This window comes from Suncus etruscus, chromosome 4 (assembly GCF_024139225.1).
Source record: "Suncus etruscus isolate mSunEtr1 chromosome 4, mSunEtr1.pri.cur, whole genome shotgun sequence".
In the NCBI taxonomy this organism is placed as follows: domain Eukaryota; kingdom Metazoa; phylum Chordata; class Mammalia; order Eulipotyphla; family Soricidae; genus Suncus; species Suncus etruscus.
In genome coordinates, this window is record NC_064851.1 from 78,999,162 (window position 1) to 79,021,007 (window position 21,846).

At 37.0% G+C, this 21,846-nt stretch overlaps 4 protein-coding genes across 5 annotated transcripts in view; 2 read left to right on the forward strand and 2 right to left on the reverse strand.

Moving 5' to 3' along the window:
• Positions 1-21,846, reverse strand: part of SESN1 (sestrin 1) — a 595,113-nt gene that overhangs the window by 146,652 nt on the left and 426,615 nt on the right. The window lies entirely within an intron of this gene.
• Positions 1,080-21,846, forward strand: part of CEP57L1 (centrosomal protein 57 like 1) — a 68,935-nt gene continuing 48,168 nt past the window's right edge. Inside the window, exon 1 of one of the 2 annotated variants that reach the window (XM_049771196.1) lies at positions 1,080-1,125. The gene's annotated coding sequence lies outside the window, so the exon portion shown is untranslated. The other variant, XM_049771197.1, reaches the window with a different exon arrangement.
• On the forward strand, positions 1,113-10,591 carry LOC126005865 (U3 small nucleolar RNA-associated protein 14 homolog A-like). Its single transcript, XM_049771174.1, has 2 exons — positions 1,113-1,125; positions 8,062-10,591. Exon 2 carries the CDS (start codon positions 8,212-8,214, stop codon positions 10,486-10,488), a length of 2,277 nt encoding a protein of 758 aa, XP_049627131.1. The 5' UTR covers positions 1,113-1,125; positions 8,062-8,211; the 3' UTR covers positions 10,489-10,591.
• Positions 18,363-19,006, reverse strand: LOC126005904 (cytosolic iron-sulfur assembly component 2A-like). The gene has a single exon (XM_049771226.1). The coding sequence runs from the start codon at positions 18,946-18,948 to the stop codon at positions 18,508-18,510; it is 441 nt and encodes a 146-aa protein (XP_049627183.1). The 5' UTR covers positions 18,949-19,006; the 3' UTR covers positions 18,363-18,507.

The window sequence follows — 21,846 nt, forward strand, 5'->3', positions numbered from 1 at the left end:
AAATGCTGCTGCTCATGCTGCTGCTGCTTCGGCCCCCACGTTCCCTCACCTGGCCGGCGCTGGCAGCGGACGGAAGGCCCCGCACGCAGGACCCGCGGGGGTGGCGGAGCGGCTGGGCCCCAGTTGAGCCCGCCCTTCGCCCAGCCCCATCGTTTGGGGCTCGGCCCAGAGGGCGGGAGCAGAAAGGGGAGATGGGGTCCTCACTCCCGCAGTCCCACCCCTTTCTCCGCCCGCCCCAGACTTCACCGGGAGCCGCCCTCGCCCCGGCGCCTTCTTCCCCGCCCAGGCAGAAGCGACCCGCGGAGGCAAAGCCATTGGGGGAAGCCCCGCCCCTCCACCAACTAACTACCTCAGGACCCCAAGATCTAGCGGGGTTGCTACCCGCCGCCGGCTGCTGCGCATGCGTGACAGGGAGTCGCACACGCGCGCGCAGGCGCCTGGAGGAGGTATTTAAATTAGCCCGGTCGGGAAGGCGGGGTCTACTGTGAAAGACTAAGGAAAAGCCCCGCCCCTCCATCACTACCTCAGGATCCCTAGACCCAGCTACCCGCCGCCGGCTGCTGCGCATGCGTCTGGAGGAGGTATTTAAATTAGCCCGGGCGGGAAGGCGGGGTCTAAGGTGCAAAACCAGTGGGAAAAGCCCCGCCCCTCCATCCTCTCTCTCTAACTACCTACCTCAGGACCCCTAGATCTAGCGGGGTTGCTACCCGCCGCCGGCTGTTGCGCATGCGTGACAGGGAGCCGCACGCATGCGCCTGGAGGAGATATTTTCAGTTTAGCCCGGGCGGGAAGGCGGAGTCTACGGTGCCTTCATGTTTGAAGTATCTTATTAAAATACGAGGTAAAGCATACCGAAACCTTATCGTTTCGACTGGGTGATGAAGCACTCCTGTAGAAATTGAATCTAAATTTAAGATTACCCTAAAAAACAGAAGTGGTCTCTTGATCCCGTCAAATCCTAGATTTAAGAAAGGAGGCGCCACCTTCTGGGAAATGTAGTTTTCTACCTCTGATCGCATTGTTTGTGCGACAGAACTACAGCTCCCAGGAGTCACTGCAACGTCGCCCACTACGGCTCGGGCTGCGACGGTTGGCGGACGCGGAGGTAGAGGGGTCCTCCAGGTGGTGAGCTCTGTGGGCATGTTGCTCACTTTTTCATTTTGCACGATCTGCCCTTCCTCGTTTCCTCTGAGATTTTGCAGCTCACACCGTTTAGGGATGCCTCTTCTTGTGTAAGGACTCCTTCCTACCTCCAGCAAGTCCCCCCCACCGCAGTCCAAAACCTGCTTGCGTCCTGAGAACTAGGACTTTGAGGGCCGTTAAGAGTTCAGGTTTTTAGGCTTTAGGAATTCTGTGGAAAATGGGTGTTACGCTCTGCAGCTGCAGCTTCTGGGGTTACTGGTGATTCGCGCGGGAATTCTTGTGCAGTTGCCCCATTGATTGCCATTTCTTGGAGGTAATTCAGTGCTCTGGTCGCTCAGTCAGGCTGGAGGATACTTGGCAAACCCTTTTTTACGTGAGACTAAGTCCCAGTATTCTAGACACGAATTTTTGCAAGCTTTGAGGATGCTGTGCAAGGAGGGAGGCCCAAGATTTTATAGACTGGAAATATGCATTCATTTGTTTGCAAGTTATCATTCTCATCAAGTAATTTCTTTTGCAAAAGTCCAGTTTGAGAGGCAGGGAGTGAAATATGGTATGTAGATTCGATTTGTTTCTTAAATTGTCGCGTAGATGTGGTCTTAGAGATCCAGTCTTGTTAGGTAGAGTACGCAACAGTGGAAAAGGCAGTCGGATTAGAAATATTTAACAGTTAAGCTATGGATACAGCACTTTGTGTTCATTTAGCCTAATCTTGGGATAATTGTATTCCAGATTAAGTGAAGAGCATATTGAGGGTTTTTTTTTTTTCCTTCCTTTCCTCAGAAAGAAGTATTTTCAGGCTACAGTATTAAATACTTATTTTAGGAGGGTTATTTTATACTTTAAAGCTACAGAGGGTCAGGTATCGAGAATTTCTCAGATGGTTTCTGAGAGCAGCCTGTTCTTGAAGAGGCTTATAGTTTCAGTAAATTTAGCTAATTTGCTAAACCTTGCTCTATTCTAATGCTTCTGGCTTAAGTTAGAATCTTAGAGGTGAAAATAATTTCCTTTGTGTAGGTTTATTATTTTTAAAACATATCTTTTGTCATTTTTCTGAGCTCATCCTCTGTACAAAGATTAGGGTGATTTCTTAAATCTAGGTCCATTTTTATTGTGTAGGTGATACGATCTTTTCTACTTTTGGTTTTACTAGTATTTGTGATTTTTAAATAGAAACACTCCTCTAAAATCACCTTTGAGCTTTTAAAAATTAAAAGCTTTTATATGGTTTCTTAAATTTATCAAACTCAGTGAAACAAAAATTTATGGTTATCTTATAGGAAGATGATTATTTTCCAGTATTTACAATCTCTGTTCAGATGTTATCATATATCTACTGTGAAAATCCGAAGGCTGAGCATTTTTTGTGATTTCATGTCATTCATAGTGCTACAGCCACATTATCACCAAATCTTGCTAATCTTCTTTTCTAGATAACTCAGATTCATTCTTTTATCTTCATAGCAGTTATTCTAACTTTCATAGTCTCTTGTCAAGACCCTAGCAGTAATGATATTTACTCTGACTTTTATTCATTACTTCTCTATATATAGCAATTCAAATCATCTTTTCCAGTACATATCCAGATTTTCTCTTAAAACAAAGTCTGTCCTGCTACTCTTAAGGATAAAATTTCATTCTAAAGCCTGATGTCATCTAGGCTTTTTCCCCAGCCTTAGAATTTACTGGTCTCATCTAGTTCTACTTTAACTATACATATCATTTTTTTAATTGTGCCCACTTGTTCTATTTTCATCTATCCATTTGTTCAAGTACCTGTTGATTGCTATCTAGTACTATATTAAGTATATACCAGGAATATTAAGCACATCACAGCAGAGTATCCAAAAGTCCCTACTCTCCATTAACTTGTATTCTATTCAGCAAAGATGGATTATAAAAAAACATAGTGTATGTAGTAAGTGAAGACAATGACAGTTGGGGAAAGGAAGCAATTTGAAAAGTCATTTAAGTGCCAGGTTGTAGGGAGCTAGGGAGCTGAAGTTCATCTTCATCCAAATTACTTAAAGTAGATCCACTGAAAAGGAGATTTGAGTAGATCTAAAATAATAAGAGTACTTTGGAGAAAGACCATTTCTGTAAAGAGAATATGCAGTACAAAACTGTAATTAAGAATGAACACCTGTAAGCACTACTTTTAGAAGTAATTGACTGGAGCACACTGAGTGCAGAATAGAGTAACAAAGTTATATAATGATGGAAAAGATTGTTTATTGACGTAGAAAAGTACTGAAGGATTTTATACAGATGATCTGGTATTTAAAAATAGTTTTTTAGAATTGTGTTGATGCTGGGACTGTATCTTTGACAGAGCACATGCATTGCATGTATGCGGTTCTTAGTTTGATCCTCAAAATGAAAATAAATTATGTTAAACATAGATCAAGGGAGTGCAAGAGTATAAGTGGAGATACTAGGTAGTAAACTAAGTAATAATTAAGGTAAGATAATAGGGTTGACATTAACTAGAGTTATAACAGTGGAGGCAATGGAAGAAAACAGTCTTTATTATAATAGTACATTGTAAGATTCAAAAATATAAAAGTTCAGCCTGAACCACTAAAAGGAAGGAATTGCGATTTATTTGCCATGAGAACACCATCAGGTTTATATATTGAATGAGGGAGATTAGACATTCATTTTGACTGTGTTAAGTTTGTGTAAAATATTTAGGTAGAGATGTAAAGTTGATGGTTGATTAAACGAATCTTTGCAGAAGGAAAGATAGGACCAGTTGATTGGGAGAGTCTGAATTTGAGGAAAAGATAGGACTCTAGATAGAATTATAGAATTCAAGTTGTGTTTTGATAACACAACTGAGTTAAAGCCTGAAAATACTTGATATCATAACAAAAAGCACCCCAAGGTTTGGGTTGATTTGGAGTTCTCTACAAAGGAAACTGGATAATAAGGCATTCTAGAAACCAAGAGCAAAGTGGCTGAAGAGGATTGAGTGTTAAATTATATTCATTTCCATTCTAGGATGAAGATTTGTAATTGCCACTACTTTTACTTAAAAAATTTTTAGTTTTGGGCCACATCCAGCAATTCTCGGTTTATTCTGGACTACACTCAGGAATCACTCCTGGGAGTATTTGAGGAACCATATAGGATACCTGGGATCGAACCCAAGTTAGCAGCTTGCAAAGCAAGTGCCCTACTAGCTATCTTATCTCTCTAGCCCTGACTGCCACTTTAAGCAACATAGAGGGTATTTTGAAATTAGCTTAGCTAGAGTAAAGGTATAAAACCAGAGCAAATGCCTTACCTCCATGCTATCTCTCCGGCCCCCACAGAATTACTTGTTAATAACTACAAATGTAGTTTTACAATTTTCTACATGTTAATTTGATTTGTGGGTCAACTTCTAATCTTTTAACTACTCAAGAACAGCCAATGTGCTGATTTTGCTCAATGCTCTACCTGGTATTATGAATTCAATAAAATTTGTCAAGTTAATAAAGGAATGAATGAGAAGGAAAAAGTAATTGAATTTCAAAGTTATTGCTTATTGTTTGCAGAAACACAAGATGATAACTGGATGAGGAAAAGTACTTTATGATTAAAACATTTTAGAAAATTAGTCTTAAAGGAAACAAAATAGAATTGGAGACGGGTTTAAGTGCTCGCCTTGCACACAGCTGACCCTGTTCAATCCTCGGCACTGCATATGGTGCACTTAACATGCCAAGAGTGACTCCTGAATATAAAACCAGAAGTAAGCCCTGAACATAGATGGGTGTGGTTCTAACCCACCTCAACCTTCCTAATAAAAAGATAAAACATTCAGTGTTACTAAATTGTAGTACTTACCTCCATAAAGTACGATTTACTAATATTTTTACAACATTCTGCATATTTCATCCTGTTCAAAGATAGTAGAATGTATGTAGCAAACAAATGTGCGATTGTGTGGGGGTGATATGTGTGTTTACAGGGGTGGAGTTGTTGTAAATTAATTGTGTTCATGTCAGGAAAAATATTGATGGTTTGTCTCCAAGAGGCCTTCATTATGAAATTTACTGACAAATGTATTTTTAAGTCTTATGGACTTAGAAACTCAGTCTTGCTCACACACCAGTTTGTAAGACTTGGAATACATATGTGTGTGTGTGTTTTTGTTTATACATGACACAAGAAATTAACTTCACAGTATGCTTTGTGATATTTGCCAAGTAGTAAACCTTAGATCTCTAATCACAGTTTTCTTTATAAGAAAACAGAAAACAGCAGGTAGCAGAGCTTAGAATAAAAAAAGCAAAGGAAATTAGTTTTATAATGTAGTCAATAGCATAAAACCATCAGAACCTCCATAGTAGAACTTTCCTTGCCTCCGAGTTTTGCCTTTCGTAATTGCTTTTTCTTTTCCATTCCTGATCAGTGCTGGGTTTTGTTTTATTTTAAATGAAATGTCCTTTTATTTAAATATTTTAGGACACTTAGTCTAAATTTAGTCTCTGATCTTGGAGCTATTTTGCCTCTACAAATTGACTTTGCATATTTTATGTACTTACCTATAGTTTAGTTCTCAAAAACTATTATGGATATTCATAAAATGCTTTATATTAATTTATATTAATTTTCATATAAATAAAATGTAAAATTAATCCAAAACTTATTTTTAATCATAACATGTATATTACATTATATTCATGATGCAAATTCAGTTAGCTTATGGAAAGGGTACAGAGTAAGAAAGTGTCAGGGTAGTTACAAACTAACCAGAGGAGGAAAAGAATATCCAAGAGATGGCAACCAAAAAAATTTTAAGTTTTTAACTGAAAGGAGTGACTAGTTTATAGAATTCTATCAACTGTACCTCAGTGATAACTAGTAGTTGGTAACTAGTGCTCACAAGTGAAGGTGGTCAGGAACTATTAACTCAGGTCTACAAACATCAGAAAAAAATACTAGCTTCTGAACTATACTGCCTGGGTTCCTTTTGTTATCTGATTTCAATTCTTATTGTCCCCTAACTTGGATATAAAGTCTTAAATAGTATCAATACTTTACCTTTATTGAACTAATGCATATAAGGGAAAGAGTTATAATAACAGATGTAATTAGACAAGAGCATTTTATTTTTTTAATCTTTATTTAAACACCATGATTACAAACATGACTATACTTGGGTTTTAGTCACAAAAAGAACATCTCCCCCCTTCCCCAGTGCAACATTTTCACCACCAATGCTCCCCATACCCCTCCACCCACAATCCCTGCCTGTATTCAGTAGAGAGGCATTCTACTTCTCTCACTCATTAACATTGTCATGGTAGTTGTTAGTGTTCTAACTGCACTCTTCCCTCCTTGAGGTGAGCTTCATATCTTGAGCTGGTCCTTCCAGCCCTCATCTATGGGCATTATTATAATAATGTCTTTTATTTTTCTTAAAATCCATAGATAATGGGGCCGGAAAGATAGCATGGAAGTGGGGTGTTTGCCTTACATGTAGAAGGACGTTGGTTCAAATCTTGGCTCCCCATTAGGTCCCCCCAGCCTGCCAGGAGCGATTTCTGAGCATAGAGCCAGGAATAACCCCTGAGTGCTGCCAGTCTGTCCCAAAAACAAAAACCCATAGATAAATGAGCTATTCTGTGTGTCTCTCTTTCCCTCTGACTTATTTCACTCAGCAAAATAGTTTTCATATCCGTCCATATATTGGAAAATTTCATAACTTCATCTCTTCTGACGGCTGCATAATATTCCATTGTGTATATGTACTGCAGTTTCTTTAGCCATTCATCTGTTGGAGGGCATCTTGGTTGTTTCCAGAGTCTGGCTATTGTAAATAGTGATGCGATGAATATAGGTGTGAGGAAGGGATTTTTGTATTTTATTTTTGTATTTCTAGGGCATATCCCTAGGAGTGGTATAGCTAGATCATATGGGAGCTCAATTTTCAGTTTTTTGAGGAATCTCCATATTGTTTTCCATAAGGGCTGGACTAGGCGGCATTCCCACCAGCAGTGAATGAGAGTTCCTTTCTTCCCACATCTCTGCCAGCACTTACTGTTCTTTGACCTTTGTGATGTGTGCCAGTCTTTGTGGCGTGAGATGGTACCTCATTGTTGGTTTGATTTGCATCTCCCTGATAATTAGTGATGTGGAGCATTTTTTCATGTGCCTTTTGGCCATTTGTATTTCTTCTTTGAGAAATTGTTCATTTCTTCTCCCCATTTGTTGATGGTGTTAGATGTTTTTTTCTTGTTAAGTTCTGTCAGTAGCTTGTATGTCTTAGATATTAGCCCCTCATCTGATGGGTATTGGGTGAATAGTTTCTCCCAATCTATGGGTGGCTTTTGTATCCTAGGCACTATTTCCTTTGAGGTGCAGGAGCTTCATAGCTTAATATAGTCCCATCTGTTTATCTCTGTTTCCACTTGTATGGAGAGTGGTGTTTCTGCCTTTGAAGATGCCTTTAGTTTCAATGTCATGAAGTATTTTGCCTAACACTGATATTCAGGTCTGATATCCAGGTCTTTAATCCATTTGGGTTTGACCTTTGTACATGGTGTTAGATGGAGATCTGAGCTTGCTTTTTTGCAAGCGGCTGACCAGTTGCTCCAACACCACATATTGAAGAGGCTTTCCTTGCTCCATTTTGCATTTCTTGCCCCTTTATCAAAGATTAATTGATTGTATATGTGGGGCATGACAAGAGCATTTTAATGGGAATAGTACTTTTATCTATTAAAACTAGTGAATAGGGACAGTGATAAAGAGATCTTTAAGGAGAAAATTAGAAAATTAGAATTAGAGAAAATTTGAATTTGCTTTTTTACATGTAAACATTTTTTATAGGTAGAACATAGAGGACTGGGCTTTATTTATTAAAGATGACAATGCAGTTTTCCCATCAGAAGTTCACCAGTGACTTTTTCATTGCACTTGCAGGGGAATGGAGGGATGGAAGCCAGATATTTACATTCATTTGTTCATTATTTACTGAAAACCTGCTATGGACAAATCACATAATACCAAGTATTCATCAGCACGTAAACTGTCCCTAAGAAACAAAGCCAACCCAAGAGACAAGCTGCTGAAATGAATTTGAACCAGGCCGCCAACTTTCTGGCTTTAAGTCAACAGAATGAACTAAATGACCTGCCAAAAGAGGACCACTTGAGTACCAGTGAAGATGAGGGGGACAGTGATGAAGAAAGAAAACACCAGAAGCTTCTAAAAGCAATCAGATCCCTTGATGGAAAAACAAGGCAGAATTTGGTCAAGAGATCCGAGGCTAGTCTGAAAGTGTCAGAGTTCAATATCAGCACTAAAGGATCAGGAGAAAAACTGGTCATTTCAGATCTACTTGGCCCCAATAAACTCCCGTCCTCATTGGCTACTATTAAAAAGCAACTGAACAGAGTCAAATCTAGGAAGATTGTGGAATTACCTCTTAACAAAGAAGAACTTGATCGGATACACAGAGAAGTGGCGTTCAATAAAACCTCACAAGCCCTCTCCAAATGGGATCCCGTTATTCTGAAGAACCGGCAAGCAGAACAGCTTGTTTTTCCTGTAAATGAGGAGCAATCAACCTTTGCTCCCATTGAACATGTACTCTGTGGCTGGAAGGCAAAAACGCCCCTGGAGCAAGAAGTTTTTAGTCTCTTACATAAGAACAAGTACCCTGTGACAGACCCTTTACTAACTCCCCAGGAAAAGGCCTCTCTTATGAGCCTGGAAGAAGCTAAAGTACACAGAGCAGAGCTTCAGAGGGCCCGGGCTTTGCAATCCTATTATGAGGCCAGGGCTCGAAGAGAAAAAAAAGTCAAAAGCAAAAAGCAACATAAAATGCTGAAGAAAAAGGTCAGGAAAATCCTGAAAGAGTTTGAAATGCTACAGGAAATCAATCCTGCTGCAGAATTGGAAGAACTGGAAAAAATCAAAAGGGCCAGAATGATGGAGCGAATGAATCTTAAGCATCAGAGTAAAGGGACATGGGCAAAGTCAAAGGCAATTATGGCCAAATTTGATGTGGGTGTTCGCCAGGCTATGCAGGAGCAGTTGGCCAAGAACAAAAAATTGATGCAAAAATTCCAGCCAGCCTTGGTGAGTGAGGAAGTAAAAGAGGGCAATGTGCAGGAAATAGGTGAGTTTGTTTCTGGTGCGGTGAATAAGGTACTGATGAATGGTATGTACCAGAACCTCTGGATGCTCAGGAGACACGTGGGTGATGCAAATGACAAAGAAAACCAGAAGAAACTTGAACAACTTTCAAAGGCCTCTATTAGAGAAAAAGAAAAAAGACCATTGTCAAAGGAAGAAATATCATTGCAAAAATTTGAGGAAAAACAATTGCTCTGGCAAAAGACGAGGCCTTTCCAGGACAATGAACCAGTGTATATTCAAGAAGCAAAAGATTTTACCTGCTATGAAGTATTGTCTGAGTTGAGAGCACAGTCTCAGAAACTCAGCATGGAAAATCTTCATTCCAGAAAACAAAATACAAGTTTAAAGACAACTATACTGGCCCAGAGTGAGTCACTTACCAAGGAAGAAAAGGAGCCACTATTGCTGCAGAGTTTGGATAAAGCACAGACTCTGGAAGAGCTAGAAAAACTGGCCAACGAGGGATGCATTCAAAGTAAGAAGCTTCCCATATTGGTATCAAAAGGGCTGCATTTGGAGAAAAAGCCAAGAAGTCATTTTTGTGCCCCTACAGTGAAAAGTAAAGAACAAATGATTGATCTGCAAAACTTGCTAACTACAGTATCTCCTTCTGTGAAGTCTTTGGCAATTCCCACAACAATAGAGGAATCGGAAGATGAAGAAAAGAGAGCTCAAAAGCAGATGATAAAGGAAGCTTTTGCTGGAGATGATGTCATCAGAGACTTCCTGAAAGAGAAAAGAGAAGCTGTGGAGGCAAGTAAACCAAAGAACCTGGATCTGACTTTGCCTGGCTGGGGTGAGTGGGGTGGTGCAGGCCTAAAGCCCAGTTTAAAGAAGAGACGTCGGTTTTATATTAAAGCCCTTGAAAGCCCTCTAAGGAAAGACAAGAACTTGCCAAATGTGATTATTAGTGAGAAGCGAAACATTCATCTATCAGCTCATCAGGTACAGATACTTCCATATTCATTCACCCACCATCAACAATTTGAAAGAACCATGCAGGTCCCTATTGGATCCACATGGAACACTCAAAGTGCCTTCCAAAAACTGATTACTCCCAAGGTCATTACTAAGCCAGGTCACATCATTAAGCCTATAAAAGCTGAGGATGTGGGATACCGAACTTCCTCAAAATCAGACCTCTCTGCCATACGGAGGAACCCAGCACAACTCACTGCATGCCACAAGAAACAGCTGAAGAAATAATCTATATGTTAAATTGCTGGAGGAGTTACATCTCATTGATAGAATCAGCTAAGCAAGTTGTGCTAACTGGAGGAGGTTGTTGAAGTACTCATCAGAAGTTATAGGTCCTGGCCATGACATTTTCACATCTTTTTTTGAAGTTATGGTGCTTAAGATCATGCCCGCTTTTTGGACTCGGCTATACTCTACTTCATATGTTTGTTAAGATTCAGTTAAGTTATGTAATATAAAATCAATCTAATTTTCTGAATTTTTCTACTTCCTTTCAAAAAGTTTTTGATATGTTTAGTACACTAAAAACAATAGTTAATTTATCATTAATAGTTAATGTTCATGGTGCCTCAGAATAGCCCTGTGAATTAGATATTACTATGTTTATATTTACGGATAAGGAGACTAAGCCCAGAGAGTTTAAATGATTTGCCCCAAAACACAACTAAGAAGGATTAGAAAGGCAGAAGAAATTAAATTTACTTCTGAATTCTTGGTATGTGGTGGTGTGAAGAGAAGTTTGAACCACACTTCCCTGTTATTTAACTATTTGCTATTCAAAATAATAGTATATCTATGGCTTGAGCAACAGGTGTCTGGGGTATGTATATAGAAAACTTTATTTTTTTTTTTTTTTCACATTTCTCCACCCCTTTTAGATTGTTGTTACTGTTTTTGTTTCTGGGTCATACGCAGTGGTGTTTGGGATCTCTGCTTAGGATTAAGTTCTGGCAGGGCCAGAGGTTAGATTCAGCCTGCCTGTATGCAAAACATTCTCAGCCCATTGAATTTTCACTCAGGCCCTATTTATTTATATAATGACCAGTCTCACACTTTTGGTTGTTGTGCATCCTCCTGTTGGGATGCTCTCCAGAAGTTGCACTCTTGATAAGCTTGCTGAGGTGGGAGTGGAGAGCAGGGTTTTTCTCATATTTTTGGTTGTGGGCCTGGAGATCCCAAACAGCAAAGCCTTTGAGATTGTACAGGTATATTTGGTGTGGTTCCCAGGATCAAATTTAAGACCTCACAGGCCCTTACTCTTGAAAGTCTATTTTTCTATAAATATCCCTTTTGCACATCTATTGATCTTTCTGGGTCTTAATCTTCATCAGTAAATTGAAAGATTCTCTACTTAATTTTTCTTTTTAATTTTAAACCAGAAAGTGTTTTATCATTACAGAGTTATAATTTCACACACACACCTCAATAATCCTCTCAACGCCCACTATTCATGTCTCCCCTTCTTTCCCTGACCCCAGCATACTGATCTATGTGCTCTTTTTGTAGTTTTACCTTTTCTCTAATGTCATATGGTTAGAATCAAAAAGGATATACTCTCTGTAGACTGCAACATTCATGTAGCAAAATAGGCATTTAAGAGTTTCCATACCTTTTTAATGTTCATTTCTTTTTATCTATTTTTGGGATCTGATTTTATTTTTATGTTGAACATGATCTTTTTGTTTTATTAGTTTTTAGGTACTGTGATTTACAATATTTCTTTTTATTGCTCATTTTTATTTTTAATTGTACAAATGTATCACAGTTTATCCATTTGCCTCTTGGTTGCTACCAGCTTTGGCCAATTATGAATAAAGCTGTTATAAATGTATTCATTTGTGTGTTTTTTTAATGTGTCTAAGTTTTCACTTCAGTTAGATTAAGACATAGTACCATGATTACTAGATTTTATGGGACTTAGGTTTGGCTTTGTATTACATTATTAGCTGTTTTCCAAGATGGCTGTAACTATTTGACATGCCTACCAGCAATGAATGAGAGCTATAGTTGCTATACATGGACGGATTTTTAGCCATTCTAGTAGCTAAACTGTGGCATCTCACTTTAATTTGAATTTTATTGATGACATAATTTGTTTTCATATGTTTATTTGCCACACCTAAATTGCTGAGGTGCCTGTACAGATCATTTCCCATTTTAAAATTAGGTGGTGTGGTTGATTTTCTTATTTTTATGAGTTCTTTGTATGTTTTGGACACAACTTTATCATATAACATTGTATAGTTATTTTCTTCCAGCATGTAGAATGTCTTTTAATTCTCTTCACAACTTACTAATTTTTCTTAATGGATTGTGGGTTTGCTGCTGTTATATTTTAAAAGTCAGTGCTAATCCCAAGTCCCTAGATTTTCTCCTACACCAACATTTAGAAACTTAATAGTCATGATCATGTGACTATTAAGATCATGATCCATTTTTAATTACATTTTTTGTGAAAACTAGTTTTTTTGCCTAGGTTAAAAGAATTTGATGATCTTAAATTATTTTTATCTAACATTGCAAGGTAAAAAAGCTTTCAAAATTAATATGCATAATCTATGACTATATAATATAATTTTTAAAAGTGTTTCTTCAAGTCACCCTAAAGATGACAGCCAGGGAGAACATTTCTGGACCGCTTCCAAGAGAGTACCAACATCTTTGCTTTCCTGTTATCTGTTGCTAGCATGTGCAATTAGCCAAGTGCTATACCATTGCAAGTTGTTAGTTAAGAAGACTTACTTCATACAGTTAGAAATTTTTTCTCTTGAAATATTTGATTAATTGTCTACATTGCCATTTCTACTCTTTTTGCCTAGTTATTATAGATTTTCAAAAATCCTCTTACGGCTTCCCAATAGTTTCATCTTTTACTGTAAAATATTGAATTCATCAGTGGGGGAGGGGATGTTTAAGGAAATTATCCCAGTTATTGTTTGGTAGTTACTGGCATAAGCTGGTTTGCCTCCAAGTGCTAACTTGTCTTTATATTTTGACTTGTTGGAAAATATCTTATCAAGTATTTTGTACATGTGTTATACAGATAAAAGTCTTCAGAAATTTAAATCTTTAGACTTTTTTTTCTTTAAATATTTTTGGCCGTGATCAGAGCCTATTCTTAGAGGTGGTCAGTACTGTGCAGAGATCTAACTCAGGTTTCCTGCATGTAATGCAGCCAATTGAACTATGCCCCTGTCCTAAATTTGGCCTACTGACAATGCCCAGAGCACTATACATCATACCAGAAATAGCTTCCAAGTACTGCTTGGTATTGCACCTTCCAAAAAGTATACTCGTATATATATTTTTAGTTTTTTTGGGGGGAGCCCACTTCCAGTGGTACTCACGGCTTCCAGCTAAGCTTAGAGATCACTCCTTGCAGTGCTCAGGGGAACCATAATGTGCCTCTGATCCAACCAGAGTGCTGTGTGCAAAGCAAGCATCTCAACCACCATATTATCCATTTATTGTTATTTTTATAGGGACTATTTGAAGTATTTGTTAATATTGGAGTATTTGTGATCTATATGAAGCCATTTAGAAATAAACACATTTAGTCTGGGACCTGAGTTTAATTTTTGATATTTTGATTTTGTCAGTTTTTATTGACAAGTCATAGACTTATCTATTTGCTAATCTGTTTATTCTGGTGCAACTGATACTCAGCTCAAGGTGTAGTTTCTCCACCACATGTGACTCTAATACTTCCTATTTTAACAACCAAAAAGACTCATCCCTCTTTTATTAAAACTTTTTCACAGACTTACTGGTTTGCATTTGTATGGAATTTAAAGGAATTCCTTTCATGAACATTTATCATTGTATAATGGTTACCATTCCCACATTAATATTCTAATACATGCTATTACAAAAGCCAAGAGGTTTTTCTGTTTACCGACAGTGTACCAGAGTTCCTTTTTCTCCAATAGTTGTTTTAGTCTTTTAGATTTAAGCCAGAGGTTCCTAAACTTACTTGATTTGATTTACCATCCCATTTTCAGGGAAAAAAATCACCGGAAAATTCCCTTTTTTGGGTTTTGGCTGTATCCAGCCAGTGGTGCTCAGGGATGTCATAGGTGATACTGGGTCTAGAATTTAGTTAAGCTGTATGTAAGGTTAGGCTTTAACCCTTACTCTCTTTACTATGAAATCTCCTTTGTGAGCAAACAGAAAACACCCCAAGTTGTACCCAAAGCTACTTTTGCTTCCCTTGGTTGTTCCATACTCCCTCTCTTGGGTAATTGATAATGCAACTTTGAGAAATGTTGATGTAGGGTATTCTCACATGTAAAATGATATCTCATTGTGGCATTGATTTAAATACTGCCACTTTTTAAGGTAAAACTAATTTTGATAAACTTTGTAAATTGTGACACTTCAAGTTTTACTTGATTTTTAGATTCAGAATAGATAATATATACATATATTTATGATTACATAAATTTGGTATCAAAGAGCTTGGTTGACCAGAGCACATGTGGGAATGCTGGGTTCACCAAACACTGCTAAAATGATCACCTGAGCCCTGAGCACCATTGGGTATGACCCAATAACAAGAAAAAAAAAAGACCACACATTTTGAAGAATTGGGTTTTTCAGTTTTATATGTATATGAACTTTAGATTTTTTTTTAATGGAGTATGGATTTTATGTGTTTCGGGGCCACATCCAACTCAGGACTATGTAGGCTTGGTGAAAACATCTTTATGCATGTAAAGCATTCTTCCAGCTGAGTTGTCTCCAGTCCAGTCATATGAATTTTTTCAGATTTTTTTTTTTTAGAATCTCATTCTTTCCCCAGTTAAACATTTTAGAGGGAATTTTTATTAGCTATAATAGTTTTGCATTTGCTATACATTTTTTATATGTTTAGTTTCTGTTTTTTCCTGGGTGATTCTTATAAAACTTTGTCATAGAACTTTAAATAGGGGTTAACAAAGTAAAATTTTGTGTAGAATATTATAGACTGAAGAAGTAATCAAACTATGAAGAGTATTAAGATCTTGAGTATTTTTAATTTTAAGTCTAAGTAGAGCTGCAGTGATGCCTTAATGTAAGATGATATCAGATACATAAAACTGCCTTTATCTAGATAATATCAAAGCAAGATGAAAGGTATATTTACTGATACAAGAGACTGTTTATCAGATACCTAAAGGTTGAAAGGCAGGTCATGTTATTCTTTTGTTTGGGACCATATCTAATGATGATCACACTATTCCTGATTTATGCTCAAGGATTATTCCTAGTGGAGTTCAGGGCATCATATGTGGTGCAGGGTTAGAACTTGGGTGCAAAGAAGCATCTTATTCATTTTACTTTATTCAATCCTAGAAATATAATTTAGACAAACATGTCAGTTCTAACTTTGGCTAAATAAAAATTTTTAATATACAAAAAATATTAGCAACATTTAAATTTTAGGCTTACAGAATTTACTTAACATTTTTAATCTCTTTTGTAATTTCCAATGAGCATATATTACTATAGAAATTAACAAAGTAAAGCAAAATCTGTGGTCCTTTTCTTTAATAAACCCTCTTTCCAGATACTAATATTAGTCTCAGCATAGTAAAATGCCATGAATTTAGATATAAGTATGAAAAGTAGTAAACAGTATCCACTTACACAATAATATTCTCTCAACTGCCTTTGGCAATACCTTTTGGCTTTGCTAATCTGAAACTCCATTTTTAATGTACTGTGATTTATAGCTGATAGGGAATTTGTTTTGTTTTGGGTCCATACCCGATTGTTGCTGTAGGGCTTACTCCTAGCAATGTACTCGGGAATCACTTCTGGTGAGTTTGATAACCATATTGGATGCCAGGGTTTGAACTTGGATCAGCCAAATGCAAGGCAAGTACCCTACCTAATGTACTATGGCTCTGGCCCTATAATAGGTTGTTTTTAATTGAAGGATCAAAGCTGGTCAGATTAAAAGGACGAACTGTCTTAGGGGCTGGTTTGGGCTAGATTGGCAAATTTGGCCAACTACAATATTGAAAACACTATTGCAGGGCCAAATACGTTTTTTTTTAGGTATTACATTTGTTCTAATTTATAGCAAGTTCAAAGCTCCAGTTTGGTTAGTCATTTTATACTTACTTCCCAAAGATTGACCTCTGCCTCCAACTTTTAGTGCAGAGTTTGTTCACCATGTTAGCATTCAAGCATAAAATATATAAGAATGAAAACGGAAAAACATTTGATTTCTAATGTTACTAGCTTTACTGAAATGCCAGTTCAATATTACAAAGGCAACCCATGCAGATAAAATCACGAGCACTCTGTTTGGATGCAAGGGAAGTTCTTAGAAGCAATAAAGATCTTTTATGTTTGACCATTAGGGAGTCTTCTCTGTGCCTCTTGTATTTTGGCTGCTATGGGAACATTGGAAATCCCTCACACTTTGAGTTTTTGGCACAAATAGATATAAATTGGAGCATTTGAAACTGATGAAGAACTGGAACTTTTAGAGTAGTGTATATAATTTTTATGGTATTTGTTTTTAAACTAAATTGCATTTGGATTATCTTAAGGTTCTGTAGTCATTTGGAAAAGAAAAGTAGGTTTTATACTTTTGTTCTCTGTGCTGTTACATAGCTTATTCTATTTTCTCATGTTAAGAACTAACATTTGGGTAAACCACAGTTCTTTCATCAATAAAATTGTTTTTAATTTACAACAAACCCAAAAAAGGCCAGTTGGATGAACAGTCTTATTTTGAAAAAAGTCATGGTGTCTCTTCACAGATCTGCCTCCAACAACTCTGGTCAATAGAGTTACTTTAGCCCTTTAAAACAGTTGTTCACTTTATATTGGTCCAATGCCAGTTTGGTTGAGATACAGCAGCTTGCTACTTGTAGTAAGGTTTATGATTACAAAGTTCTGGGTGACAGAGCAGTGTATAACATATCCCTTTACTACATTATATTGCTTTGTCAAAACTATGTTACGGATACTTCTATTCACTAGGAATAGAAACATGAGATTGCAGCTTTATATGAACAAAAGTTCCTTGTAAGCTATATATCTAGAAATACAAGGTTTATAAAAACAAAAAGTCATTAAAGAGAAATTACATTATAGGAAGAATGGAAACCTAATAAGAGAGAAGAATTGGGGGGAAATATTATTAAAGAGAGAAGAGTTTATGTCAGAGATCAATTTTTATAAAGATTAAGTTGGTAAGGAAACAAACTCCTAAATAAGATCATAAAGTTTATTGTCACTTGCTACCTCTACCACTGTATATTTTTATAATTTTTATATTTTTCAAATCTGGGGAGATGGATGATTTAACTAACATTACAAGCACAAGAAATTGGTAAGATTTCAAGTCATCCAGCTCAATTCATTATTCCATACTAGAACCATGCAGATTCAATTCTGCCTGTAAATTGGCAAGAAAGGAAAATGCCCAAAAAAGGCATTAATTACTAAATCGTCACTAAATCCAAGAGAACAGTACCAATTCAAAAGGAATATAATGATAAGGAGTAAGTGGTACTGGAACTAAAAGATTTTTCTATTTCTGGGATCTGATTATTTCTTCATATTGCCTGCCAGTTGATAATACTGACTGGACAGTCACCAAAGGAAAGTACTTACATATAACCCTAATATGAGTACTCATTTTTCTTTTTGATCTCAATAAACCATTATGTGTGTTTTCAGAGAAGGAAAGACAGTAGAAAGTGAAATAAGACTGAGTAATCTAGAAGTAGAAAAAAATTTGTGTTGTGTTTTGTGTGTGTGTGTGTGTGTTTGTTGCTTCATTGTATTCTCTGTATATCTGTTACTTTAAAAAACATGTTAATAAAGGTTTTTTAGGTTTTTTGGTTTGTTTTTTTTTTTTATAAGAATCAACTTTGCTTTATTTTCCAAAGCAATGATTTAAATTGAATATACTGGGGTATGGTAAATATTTAACATGAAAAGTATTTGCATCAGAATGGGCATCAGAAAAATAGCAACTAATCTTACACATAATAACTAGAAAATATTTTTCTCTGATCATTTAAGTGTTACAAATCCTGAGAATGTTATACATGGAATAAAGTAGGTAATACTTTTAATTCTTGTTTTCAAACAGTCTTTTTAAAAAAAAATGCTTTGAGGTATAAACCACCTGTGTATTAAACATGTCTTTTACATTTTACAAAGAACAAATCAAATAACAGTTTTGTAGGTCTTAAAACAGCTATTAGTCAGGTTCAAGGATACACTGTTCCACGATTTCCCTTAAATTGGGGTTCTCCATTGCAGCTGCCACTCGTTCTTTGTCATTTGTTTGTTGATATCTTCCTCTGTTGAGTGAGTTCCTTCAGAAATGAAGATTTCTAACTTATGTTTAAATGGTAAACAACGCTGAAGTTTTACTCTTAAGCACAGTCCAATAAGAGTCGCCAAAGAGCAATGAGGTACTGTTGGCGTGAACCTTATAATAACCAGATAATCTTTTTCTTTGATCTCCTGAACCTCCACACAACTTTCCGTTACCACTTCCAATTCTTCTAAAGTATTGGGCTTCTCTGGGTCTCGAATAGTACGAATCAAATCATAAACCTCTAGCGCCTTTTCTTCTATGATCCGGGGAGGCCGAGCTGTTCCCCGCTCAGAGAGGCCCAAGAGCCGCAGGACTCTGCTCAGCGTCCAGGAGAACAGCCCGGACACCGGCTCCATCCTCGCGCTCTGCCATCCCTGGCGACGGTCCCTTCGGCAGCCTCGAGGCTCTGTCAGCTTCCTGCTCGGCCAAGCGCCTGGAACGAAGCTTTTTTTTTTTTTTTTTTTTTTTTTAAGGTTGGTTTTGCTCATACTCAGCCATGCTCAGGATGTATTCCTGGCTCTGTATTAAGGATCACTTCTGGGGCCAGAGCAGTGGCACAAGTGGTAGGGCGTTTGCCTTGCAAGCACTAACTTAGGACAGACCGTGTTTCAATCCCCTGGTGTCTCATATGGTCCCTCCAAGCCAGGAGCGATTTCTGAGTGCAAAGCCAGGAGTAACCTCTGTGCATTACTGAATGTGGCCCAAAAACGGAAAGCAAACACAAATAAAAAAGAATCATTCCTGTCATTAATTCCAGACTGTATATGGTGTCATGGATCCATCTAAGGTTTGGCACATTCAAGACTTGATCATTAAACCCTATACTCTTTTTGCAGCCCAAAAAAAGGGTTTGTATAATAGAATTAAGGGTCACCTTAGAGGTGTTTTAATTAAATAATACACTAATTAAGTGCACAAACTGTACTTACAGATTTTACTCTAAGAATTAGTTGATTTATACTTGTATTTACCACTGATTTTCCTCAGATAAACATAAAAAACAAAAAATTTTTGAGTTTTGGATCACAACTGCTAGTGTGTATTAACCCCTGACTATCTCTAGTCCTAGAAATATTTTTAATGTCAAAGTTACTTTAACAGTGATACCTACTATCACCTTGATTCCTTAATAAAGGTAAATATTGAACTATAATTAGGATTGTGGGAATATTGCTTTGTGCATCTTTAGAAATCCCTACAGCTTCACCACTTAAAACATAGCATTTATACTTAGTCATATATATACATATAATCATTTGCTCCTGGGGTAGGGAACAGCTTTTTCTGAGTGAAAGAGTACTCTAGTAGTGCTCTAATAGCAAGAGTAGGAATCGGATTAGAAATTGTATTGTTAGTTGTAGTATATTAGACTGAGTGCTATGAGAGGGTCTTTAAGGATCTTTCACCCACTAACATAAGAAGCTTGCAGTGTTGGTAGTATAAGGCACTGGTTTGTAAATTACACATTTAAATTATACTTTTCAGTGGTTTTAAGGATCCTAGATCCAGAGCAACTATGATATATCATTTGTGCAATTTTTATACTACTTTTGGAAAATTTGGGAAATGCTTGCTTGAACTTGAAATACATTATTTTTCTTATAAAACTATTAAAAATATAAGAATACTAAAGAAAATTTTTATGGTTGTGTTCAGATGGATTAGGACTAGGATACTCTGGATATAATGAATATAAGGAGCCAGAGCACCTTGCAAGTGATCAACTTGTGGTTCAAAATTCAAATACCACTACAGTTTGTTCCCCGAACCTTGCCTGGAGTGATCCCTGATCTCAGAGCCATGAGTAAGTACTCAACACCACTGGATATAGGCCTCCTAATAAAGTACATGTAAATGTGTAATTGTATACACATACTTGTAAGTGTTTGTGACCCACAAATGAAAGGAATATCAAGCATTGGGCTGTAACTGTAAATCTTTATCATCAGCAGAAGCATTTTTCTCTCCCAAGGGATCTGCACAGTTCCTTGACCCTGGAGGGACTAAGCCATCTAGTACTCAGTGCTGTAGCACTCTAGATTAGTGGGTATGTCTTCACTGGTTTTATTAAGGTTTGGGCCATACCCAGCATTGCTCAGGGGACAACTTGGAGTGCCGAGGATCAAGCCCAGGTTGGCTGACATGCAATGCAAACACCCTACCCACTGTACTATGACTGATCATGGTAGGTGATTTTGGTTGGTATTTGTTATGGATGAGACTTTATATTTTAAATGTAACATTTAATTATTTTATTTTTGCAAACTTTATTAATTGGTTGGTTGTTGGGCCACAGCCAGCAATGCTCAGGGGTTACTCCTGGCTCTGCAATCGCTCCTAGCAGGCTGGGGGACCATATAAGATGCTGGGAATCTAACTGGGTCCCTCCCCAGTTGACCTCATGCAAGGCAAATGCCCTACCACTGTGCTATCTCTCCAGCCCAATTATTTTAAATTATAAGTTATAAATTATTAAAATGGTTGAATATGTTGGGAAGGGAAAGAACTTAATATTCTTTTAAATACATCTTTGTTATATAGTTCTTTTAAAAAATCACTCAATATCTATATTCAATACCTTTATTATATAGATGGAGTTCATTTAAGAACCATAAACTAACCATTCAACATATAGATGAATAGTGCTAATCTCCTGAAATTCTAAAAAATTACAAATTATTTACAAGTTGATAAAGTAATTTTTTAAATTATTTTTAGATATACATAAACTTAAAACTTAATATGGATTATTATATGCTATTCATTTTAATACTTACATGAAATAGATAAACCTACAAATATAAACTTTAGTAAAAGTGAAGAAACTTAAGAAGATTTTAAGGGAGAAAATAATAAAAAAAATCACAATAAGGGAAAAATCTGAATAAGCTTATAAGGATTTAAGTATGTGTTTTATCCTAAGAAAGAACTGTTGGCTTTATATTAGAAAATAAAACAGGAACTACTTATGTGCCTATATTAACAAGTTTTTAGGGACATAAAAAGAAACCCTACCTTATTAGACAAAACATTTATTTAAATGAAATATTAAAGTGCCATTTTGAATTGAACTGATGGGTATGAGCCAAGAGGAGTAGCTCTGGGATATGGGCATAGTTTATACTAAAAAATGTACCATTTTAAATTAAACTGAGGTGCGTGAGCCCAGCAAGAGCAGCTGTGGGCAAAGTCTGAACTAGAAAATGCCATTTTTGATTGAATTGAGGTGTGTGATATCAAAGCAGCTGTGGGCA

Bases quoted from the DNA above. Each gene is read 5' to 3' on its own strand.
- LOC126005865 (XM_049771174.1), top strand. From the start codon at position 8,212: ATGAATTTGAACCAGGCCGCCAACTTTCTGGCTTTAAGTCAACAGAAT.
- LOC126005904 (XM_049771226.1), bottom strand. From the start codon at position 18,948: ATGGAGCCGGTGTCCGGGCTGTTCTCCTGGACGCTGAGCAGAGTCCTG.